The 10,316-nt window shown below is 47.0% G+C and overlaps 1 protein-coding gene across 4 annotated transcripts; it reads right to left on the reverse strand.

Annotated features, from left to right (window-relative positions):
• Positions 1-6,247: 6,247 nt before the first annotated feature.
• Positions 6,248-10,023, reverse strand: LOC120372196 (brain-specific homeobox/POU domain protein 3). Of its 4 annotated transcripts, none has more exons than XM_039489085.1 (3): positions 9,901-10,023; positions 9,106-9,208; positions 6,248-8,334 (listed from the first exon to the last, which is right to left on the reverse strand). In XM_039489085.1, exons 2-3 carry the CDS (start codon positions 9,190-9,192, stop codon positions 7,432-7,434), a joined length of 990 nt encoding a protein of 329 aa, XP_039345019.1. In that variant the 5' UTR covers positions 9,193-9,208; positions 9,901-10,023; the 3' UTR covers positions 6,248-7,431. The 4 variants fall into 4 exon arrangements, with proteins under 4 accessions (XP_039345019.1, XP_039345017.1, XP_039345018.1 ...); XM_039489083.1 differs by having other exon boundaries at positions 9,106-9,267; positions 9,901-10,017; XM_039489084.1 differs by having other exon boundaries at positions 9,106-9,329; positions 9,901-9,984.
• Between the last annotated feature and the right edge of the window lie 293 nt (positions 10,024-10,316).

A 10,316-nucleotide genomic window follows, 5' to 3' on the forward strand; every position in this document is an offset into this window, starting at 1 on the left:
GAATAAGGAACAGCAATTGCTTCTGTGTGTCTTTCTCTGAGATAGTGATATATTATTAAGTTGTAAAATATTGAGACAGATCTAAATCTTGCCATCTGACCTGTTTCCAAATGAAGATTGGCAATTGATTGCTGGAAAACTGGAACAAATTATATTTTAACCCTACTTCCACTCCCAAGAGTTGCAGTGATTTAGGCTGGGGTTTTTTTCAGCATTCATTTAAAAACTCAGATGCCAAATGAACCAATAAAGGCTGTGCAAAGAATAACGCATAAGCAATAGAAGAGGCAAATAGTTCTGAAGGAGAACCGTGGGGATTTGTTGCTTTGCCTTTGTACTGCAGATTTACCTGTCCAGGGTGCTCAAAATGAGGCCATTATTTTATTGATGTCATCTCTCTAATTCTTTCTTTCCTTTTTTACTCTTCAAAAATGAAAAATTAACAGCCTTGTTGTGGTTTGTCTCAGATGTGGGGGCTTTTTTATTTAGAGCTCTCCTTTTACAACAACTTTTTACTAGTAGTATTAGTAGTATTAGTAGTTGTTTTTTTCGCCTCCAGAGCAGGAGTCTATTTTTTCTTTCAGTCTTCTTCCCTCCCTCCTGTCAGATATCTGCTAAGTGAGAATTTTCCCAATTCTTTTGCCTGTTTTAAGGCGTGATTTGAAATGGAACCTAGTTAATTCGGGGAACTTTAAAATTCGTTTTTGGGATAACTAGCCTCCAAAGGTAGCACATATTGAGCAGGTCATTGCATTCCAGTATTATTAATGACGATTATAGATATTTAAAAAATCCAATTCAAATGTCATGTCTGAATCGCCAAGGGAGCTTCCTCTTTCCATTGATTTCTCGGACAATTTTCAATCTATAAATTGTTACATAAATGTTAGAGGGAGGGTCATTTTCAGGGCTTTTGGGGGTTTGGAAGGAGTAAATCTCTGACTAAAATAATTCATGAATGGTTTATTTGGGCAGTGAACATACCACCCATGATTAAATAGTTCCTCTAGTGGCTTCTTTTCACCAGCCATCCCTAATTGGCTTTCCGGGTGACACATTTTTACAGTTCAAAATATAACATCCTAGAGTTCCTCGGTGAAAATCAATTCTGGAGCTACATTGTTCTGAATTGGGTTTTGTCGTGGTTTTGTTTTAAAGAAATATTTCCTATATTTATTTAAAAATAAATTTCTTTTTTGCTGTGGAGGTAAATATTATTGATTGATTTATTTTGCATTCAGTAGAGCTCATGTTCTGAATATGCCCCTAAAGTTAATGCAAGATGTTTGATGCTGAAACGGAGTCCATTCAATTCCCTTGATCTTTTGCACCTGTGTTTGCAAAGAAAGTACCTGATCTCTTTAAAACAATCCCGTCACTTTTCTTTTGCTGGGGTCATATTTGTCAAATATGACATTTGCAAGCTGTCCATCGGCTCGATTAGATTACAGTAATAACAGCTATTTCAGTCGGAACAAAAATCCCAAATTCTTAGCAACTCCACGCAGTCCGCCACTTTTATAAAAAGCCATGCACCGAAGTTGTTTTAACACCAACTTTCCTTTCCTTCCCCGCACTCGTTCTCATGACAAACCAACAGATCGTTTAAAATCACTTCGTCTGTAGATGTGCATAGACAAATACTGCTAGGCTAATTTTCCTGGGATACAAGAAAGATCAAGAAATAGGGTGGAAAAAAAATCTTGGTACTGACAATACTAAATTAGACGTGATTCATTTGCTAGTTTTCGTAATTGTTAAGCCTAATAGCTGCTCCTTTTCTGATTCTGGAGTCTCAAGTGCTCAGTCAATGTATTTACTTTGATTATATTCCTAATTATGTTGTTATAGTTAATCATTGTAAAAACATGCACGCTTTTTTGTTCTACTCGCAAGAGATCACACATGCATAATTGTATTTAGATTCAGAGGTGATAGGAGGGGGGAACCCCTTCCTTTTATCTAAACCTTGTTCAAGCTATTCCTGATTTCTCAAAGATCCCCGGGTCTGTATAAAATCGCCCTTACCTGGCTGCTGTCAACATAATTCTGATGGATATAGTTATTATTTTTAAGTCCCCTGGAAAAATAAAAATTGAGAGATCTTCCCCCAACTAACCCTTCAGATCGATTCTGCAGCCCAGGCATTTGCTTAAGCTGTTTGAATTTGTGACTGGAAAATACTGACTTGCCTTTTTATTATCTCAGGTGATAAATATTGCATCGCCTGCATTTAAAACTTTTAATAGTAGGGGTGTGAGCTGCACCTGCGAGCGCTTTCCTTTCTGCCTCCTACCAAGTGTGGGCTGGGGCTAAAGTCACTCTGCGCTGGTGTCATGTATTTATTTGTTGTTTCATGGCATCCAAGGTAGGACTCCGTGTCCTTTTCTTTTGGGGAAGAGGGGGAGGGAATTCGGTCTGAAGCACAAGGGTTGCAGCAGACTGGAGTGTGTTCTGTCTGAGAGGGAAAGAGCCACGAAGGGAGGGAGGAAAAAGAGAGAGAAAAGGGCCCTGCTAATGTTGCATTGAGATGATTCTCAAAGGCCCCCCAGGCAGCACTCAGCATCCAGACTTCATTAAAATTTCATACCCAGCACTTGGCCAAGGTCTATTTATGAAAATGCGCTTTTCGCTTCATGGAAAAAACAGGAATCAAGCGAAAGAACAAAGGAGAGGATGAGATTCTAATGTGCCTATGTACAGCACATGGGGCGGGAGGGGAGCAGCCGGACAGCCCCGTACACCTGCCAGGGACACCAGCCCCCAACCCCCAGCCCGCCTCGGCTTCCTGCGCATTCAGATCTATGTGAATGGGCCGGGCACGGGAGGGGAGGGCACGGGAAATGCGTCCTTCCAGCGCTAGTGTGATTCTGCTCCTTGCGCGGCCTGACCCGAGCAGGGAAGCCCGAAGAAAATCTCCAGCCGATCTCCGCGCCTCGGGTCTGTCCGAGGTGCTGAAAGGGCCGGGCGGCTGGAAGGGGGCGCGAGCGGTCCTGTGGCAGGGTTTGCAGGGAGCTAGCCCAAGGCTGTAAGGCACTAAACCCCAAGCCTCTCATTCATGGAGAAGAGCTCCAGCACTACATATTCCCTCTGCCGAATGCCTGACAGGGAGGCTTTAATGTGGTCCCAGGCGGGATGCCAAGCAGAGGAGCTCAGCGAGCCTGCAAGACGCACGAAGTGGAGGCCTTCTTCCTCTGCCAGAGGGCGGGAGGGATGGAAATTCTGGGGGTGCTTCCCACGCAAACTTCCCACCGAAGTTCAGAGGGTGAAAGCAAAGCAGAGAGCTGTGGTCCCCCAAGCCCCGCGGCTGTGTTAGGAGCACCACAGAATCCCGGAGCCCAGCTCAGACCTTAGCCTGAGGGACAGGTGCGGAGCGGGTGCTTTTCTCCTCGATTCCCACCTCAGGGCGGATGCAGATTGCAATCCGTTTGATTGATAAGGTTAGGCGACTCCCTGCACTCATATCTTTTGCCATCAATTTTTGACATTTGTGTTCCGCACCCCTCCAGCCCCCCCCCCCCAGCTCCCCGCTTCATAATTTACAGGAAAACCTATGAACTCCGCAACCACTGTTACCAGTGCTCCTCTGGTGAAAACGCGAAAGGCTTCAGTGGGCAAAAGCAAGTGTGTAGACGCTGGGATGTTGATATTCCTAGTGGAAGTTCCTCCCCCATTTAAATAATAAAAATAACAACTAAGAAACATTGATTTCGGGTTAAATCGAATCTCGCCGGCAGAGTGGCAGGAGGATTGTGAAATACCATTTGATAGTGTTTCCCAGCAAGAAAGACACACCCGGGTATTTCTAGCGCACACATTTGGAAGGGGGAGGTTTCCCAAGAAGTCAGAACTAAAAGGCAGGCTGAAAAGAAACAGCTCGGTGCCATCCCTTTCGTTGGCCCCGGGACACACCCACCGCTCCGTTGCGGTTTTCTGGGGCTTTAGGCTCTAGCGGAGACCCTGGGAAGTGTTGTAAGCGGCCATGGGCTCCGTTTCAGCTCAGAGCAGAAGGGAAATGATCTAAAATCAGGTTCCTCTCTCATGTCAGGCAAGAAATAGAGGCTGCTATGAGCCGGTGAGTCTTTAGTCTGCCAAAAGACTCCAGAGTGGTGAGCGCTGCAAACTCCTCTCTGAACAGACCCCCAGCGCAGGAGAGGAGGGGAAAGATGCCAGCCTGGTATCGGGCGTGGAAGGAGAATCTCCGCGGGAAAGGGGAAACACCGGTACCTGGCTCTCATCAGCAAGGCGAGCGCGCTTTCGACCTGGGGTCAAACGGCTTCATCTGCTTCCAGATCAATGACAAGAAATTTCGTTTGATAGGCCCCCGGCTGATTTCAAAAGAAAACAAGGGAAATTCCCCAGATCCTTTGCGGTTTGGTTTGGACTGGAAACTTGGAAGTGTTTCTAGCGTTGTCTCCCCGCCTCCTCCCCCGGGGTTATGCGGGCAGAGGCCATGGCCAGCGCTGGTTGAATGAGGCACGCACGTGCTGCCCTTCTGACCCGAGGGATCGGAGAAAGGGCCCTGCACAAAAATACAACGTTCGGGAAGCACGAGAGGCCAGGCTGGGCTAACAGGTGTGTGGCAGCAACGCCCCGCCCCGCCTGAGCCCCTCGCTCTGGCTCCTTAGCCTCCCCCGTGGGGACGGAGGTGACACTAGAAACCCCTGTCCCAGGCTGGAAGGTTGCTCTAAGCAGTCCCAGGCCGGGTTTGGTTAGATCCCAAGTACTTTAGGCCCTTCCGGCTGCACTTGTCTTTACCGCTGATGCCGCGCTCGGCGGGTCAGACTGAGAGCGGCACCGTAGCAAGAGAACATTCGGCCACTTTGCAACACCCCGATGTGTTTTACCGAGAGAGACGCTCCCTCTGCGCTCATGTGGTGGGAAGTTTCCATGTGCAGTTGCTGAAGATTGAAGAGAAGACGGGTCATTTGAGCCAGCATCGCTCCCTGGGGAGACGGGGGGGCTGTGTGTCTGTGTAAACCTGCTGGAAGTGGATTGGCAGACAACAGAGGTCTACACTTGTTTGATGTCTTTGGGGTTTGCCTTCAGTGCTAATAGGAGTTTTCTCTGGACCATTTCTATTCTCTTCCCCGCTTTTAATTCTAGCTGACAACTCCCGAGAAAAATTCTTGAGAGCCATGGGAGAAAAGAACAAATATTCACACATATCTGCATGTCAGTGGGTATGTATACACTACACACTTCAAAGTGCATTAGAAATAAACGCACTTAGGTCAGGTCGGCGCTTCCAACACACAAGTTACATTTAAACAAAGTAATATCAATATCCCACAGCAGTTCTATCATTCTGACTGTTGCTAAAGGACCTGCGATTCATGTCCCCACCCCGCAAGTTAGCTGTCATAGGGAACAAGATTCCGCCCCTGCCCCAGATGACTTCTATGAAATAATCAAGAAATGCCTGAACGTTAAGAGAGGGGGGGAAGGTATTGTCATTTCAAAGCTCTTAATGTAAAGCTCTTCAGGTTAAAGCATTTTATTGACAACTAAATGCCTGTAATGAAATATTTCTTTGATTTCGGTGTCACATTTTACAGTCGCTGGAGTCGAGTAGAATTCCTGGGCTGGTGCTCACTTTTAGTTCTCTCTCTGTCTGATACGTTGTGCATGTTGCAGGCTTCCTTAAAAGGTGAAATGCCTCTTTCCCCTGACGAGCAGGAATCCCCGCCTCAGAGAAAGACATTGGATATTGCAGAGAGAAGCTGGATGCAGTATTTACATTTTCGTGGTACAACTAAACCTTGTTTAGCGAAAGGCACGTGAATTAATTTGTTCGATTTCAAATGCTTTGCATTTGGGGTTTCTTCTGTCAAGAGAACAGCATAACCGGTTCAAGAAATATCATGCCTGCAACTCAACTCCTATCACTGCAAATCAGGTGTTGTGACTGCGAATCAAATAGACGGTTTTGGTTAAAGAAAAGGCTGCGGACCTGGCAATTTTAAAAACATTTGTAGATGGATTCTCTCCCCCCCTCCCCCCACGGCGCAGTTGCTTGCTAAAGAAGCTACCTTGTAGCAAGCCAGAAATAGGGAGCATAAGCGTCTGGGAACTTTTGCTCTGCAGGATATATAGTTGCTAAAAAGAGGGTTATTTCTATCTGGATATTGTTCCCTACAGGTCCCCCTACAATAAGTACCACAAGCCAAGGAATGAGTGAGGTAAAACGTGCATGGTTTATTTGAAATTCTGTAGCATACACAGACACAAAATTTCATTCAGCACACACACAACAAAATTAAATAATCATTAAAAAAGAAACAAAGGCAAATTTCTCTATTAAATACGCAAAGCAAAAAAAAATCTTGCCTTAGAAAGTGCAGAGTTAAATATTTGCAAAGTAACAAGTTATTTACTAATAACTTCTGATAACCATAGTGAGTTTTCTTTAAGTTACACATAAGTTCGACCTCTCAAAAATAAAACTTTCCCCTGGTCAATGCATCCTGGAAAATAAAAACCGCACAGAAACGAGTGAATTGTACAGAGAAAAGAAATTCGTATGTCAAATCCAAGAGCTTTTATGGTGAGAAGCAAGTAGACCAGTTACTTACACGTTATTACACTCATTTCAAGGGGAAATGTCATAAATATGAGATTTAATTATTTGATTGTCAAAGCGTTTTTTACAGTGAAATTATATGGACGTTAAATATTTCAAGTAAAACAAAAGCAAAATAAGTCCCCAATTTTCCAAACAAACCATTAATCCATGGACCTGATATTTTTTCCTTTTCTCTTTTTTTTTCATTATTTTTTAGCTGATGAGGTAGAAACAGAACAGTTATTGCAAAAATGCGACGGATTTGCAGCTAGATGAGAAAGGGGGAAAGCCAAGTAAACCATGCAAGTGTGTGTGGAGGTGAGGAGCCCTTCAAGTGAATGCTTGTTTAAATTAAAAAAAAAGAGTTTGACATGGATGACGTGCTATACAGCAACCTAACAGAACGGAACTTTCCAACCCCGGTAGAGTGCCATCACAAGGACATATTTACAATCATAAATATAAAAAGAGTATCTGAAACTGAGAATAAACATTTTTTCAAGTTTCATTGATTTTTTTTCTCCTCTGCCATTTTCTAGTAGTCAGTGGAGGGGGTAAGCGGGTTTCATCTCAAAGACACAAGCCCTGACATTCACTCACCAGGACTATCGGAAAGTTCTATACCTTTCTCCTGTATGGTTTTGTCTTTTAAAAAAGTCTTTATTAGTAACACTATTATGCCCAGTTCTTTGATTTGCGGAGACAACGGCGGATTCGAGAGGAGAGCGAAGTCACCAGTTCTTGGTGGTTTTCCCTTTAAAAAATATCTGCCTGATTTAGGAGCTGGGGAGCAGATCATTCCAGGGCTGGCTTGTGGGAGGGGGCGAACACTGGTTTTCTCTGCCCTCCCATCCCCTCTCCAGCTCTCAGTAGGTTGCAGAAAATTTCATCCTTTTCTGTTTCTGTCTTTGGTTGCAAAACCAGACGCGCACCACATTCTTCTTCAAGTCTAACTTCTCTGCAATGGCTGCGATTTTCTCCGAGGAAGGTCTGGGCTGCACAGCAAAATAAGCTTCCAGCGACCTCTTCTCCGGGGCTGCTATGGAAGTGCGCTTGCGTTTCTTGTCCCCGCCAGTGTAGATTTCGGGCTTGGTCATTTTCTCTCTTTGAGCCCTCTCAGCCTCCTCCAGCCAAGCCTCCAAAATGGGCTTCAGGGCCACCATGTTGTTGTGGGACAAGGTGAGGGACTCGAACCTGCAGATGGTGCTTTGGCTCAGGCAGCCAACACCTGGGATCTTCAGGTTGGCCAAGGCGGAGCCCACATCCGCCTGGGTCACCCCAAGTTTGATCCTCCTCTGCTTGAACCGCTCAGCAAAGGACTCCAGCTCCCTGGGGTCTGTCTCTGTCTCGGGGCCTGAGATGACAGCATGGGAGGCCAAGCCGTGGGGGTGAGACATGTTCATGGACTGAGGGTGGTGGGCCATGTGGTTGAGGGCTGGCATGTGGGAGTGCGGGTGGGAGGGCGTCGAGCCCACCTCGGGTCCGGGCACACCCCCCAGCGGGATGGCAGAGTTGAGGTGGTCCAGGAGCTCCCCCTCCAAACCCTGCGAGGGCTGGTGGTGGTGGTGGTGATGGTGGGTGGTCAGCACCGAGGGGTGGTGCAGGTGAACCGAAGAAGAAGTGGGCGTGCAGGAGACGCTGCTCATGGTGTGGTAGGTGGCATCTGGTTTGAAGGGATGGGTTTTCTGAGACACTATATCCACAGCTGCCAGAGCTTCAGCCCCTCTCAGCAAAGTCTCATCGAAGCCCGCGAAGATATTGCCTTGGATCTGAGGAAACAAAGAAACAAAAATGCCAGAAGAGTGTGAAGCACGCGATAGCTCTCTGAAATGCAAGGGGGGCAAGACTGGCGACAGGCAACGGGTCACCCCAGACTAGAGGAGCAGGAGAGGCTTCGGTGTCAGGACACCATATCCCGTTAGGAGAATTACCAGCCAATGCCAACATGATCTAACCCAATCTTCAAGGGAACGCTCGTCCAAAGCAAAGAGATTTTTGGAAAAAACAAAACAGCCCCCCCCCAAACGAATAAAACCAGGCAATGGACCTAAATCCGGCAAACATGCCCAGAAAGTGAGGGAGACCGTTTCTTTTTCTTACTCCAAATAGCTGCAAGCCATTCGCCTTATTTCTTAAACCGGGAACCCCGAGCAAACTGCCCCGCAAACACATACTTGGGTCCTTCACAGAATTTATATTCCTTCCAGGAAAAAATATACTAGGAATCGAAATTGCCCGACAAACTTATCGCCAATTTAGTTAGAGAGATTCTGCTGAATGTGACTGCCTGCAAAATTAAATTAAAGAAAAAGTTAGAGGCAGTTTGCGGAATCCCCACCACACAGAGGGTCTAAGCATTAGCCGAAGACACTAAATAAAAATAATCCATCCGCTGTTCATGACTCCTGCATCTTTCCCTTGCCTATGAAATAAACTGAAATGCATGTACATCTAGCGCGGGGCTCCCAGGCAGCCGGCAGCAAAGCGGCCTGACATCAGACCCGCTCTCAGGGACATGCTGGACTGTTTGTGCCGCTTACCTGGGGGGCTGGTAGACAGGCTCTCCTGATGGCCTCCGAGCTGGTGTGCAGGTGGGTGTATTTCGGCTCGTGCAGGATGGGGTGCATGCTGAAAGCCTGCTTGCTGTTCATAGACATCATGGTGACAGAGAGGGAAAGAGACGCAGTGGCACCGGGTGGCTACTGCATGGGCAGGTGGAATCCGTTGAGCTTTGCTCTTTTGGTCTGTTGTTATTGTCTGACTGCTGATCACAGCATCAATGGCATTATAGTCCTTCCCTGGCCCGCCCCCAGCCCCTCCAATTGGGGGAGCTGGCTGCGGACTCCGCCTCCTCTTCCTACCACTCCCCCGAGAAGTCGAGCAGGAGCCAGTGATCTCACTACACTCTTGGCCCCGGAGTTCCCCACCTCTTCCCGTCCCCGCCCCAGCGAGGATCCAGCTGCAGGCAGTCAGGGTGCATTGATGCCATTGTGCAGCGGGACTGGTACACTGCCTCGGAGCCCTGCCCGACTGTGTCTCCCAAGCAGGGTGCGAGGGCTAGCTGCCAGCACCTCAACTCGCTGAGAAATACTGCCCGCCGCTAATGGGTGAAACAAGGTAAACTTCCTTGACCCCCTGGCCTGAGCTAAACTGGTTAGGGACACCCGGTTAGATGAACCCCCCAATGATTATTGTCTCTGCGTCTCCATTCGTTTGCAACAAGCCCATATTTATTTGGAATGAAGGCGAGGATATTCCTGGCAAGCCCTAACCTCTGACTCAGTCTGAGGGCTCACTGAGGAGGGGTGCGTGAACAGCACAAAGTCAATGGATACCTGGATATTTTGGTGCTGGATAAATCTCCGAGTTCTGATCAGCGGGTATCCATGACACTGCTCATGAATCCTGACTGGTTCCAGATATGCTAGCAGGAATGTTAGTCCTCTGAAGAGCTGTACCTGAAAGTACATTGTTCGTTATCTTCCTAGCTGTATGCTCCCATGGGCCGCTTGTCTGCAGAACCTGGGCTCCTCACACACACGGCCGAATTGCCACTCCAGCCAGCTTCGAATGTTGTATCCCCGCTCTGTACACATTTCCCTTCGCCTCGTGTAGAAAAAGTTTGCCAGCGAATCAGGGTGAAGGACCACGTGACGTAGATGACCAATCAGACAACACAAAAATCATATCGCGCCCATCAAAAATAAAATAATTCTCAAACCACCTATAGTTGGAAAAATCCTTTGTTCAA

This window comes from Mauremys reevesii, linkage group 9 (assembly GCF_016161935.1).
Source record: "Mauremys reevesii isolate NIE-2019 linkage group 9, ASM1616193v1, whole genome shotgun sequence".
NCBI classification, from domain to species: domain Eukaryota; kingdom Metazoa; phylum Chordata; order Testudines; family Geoemydidae; genus Mauremys; species Mauremys reevesii.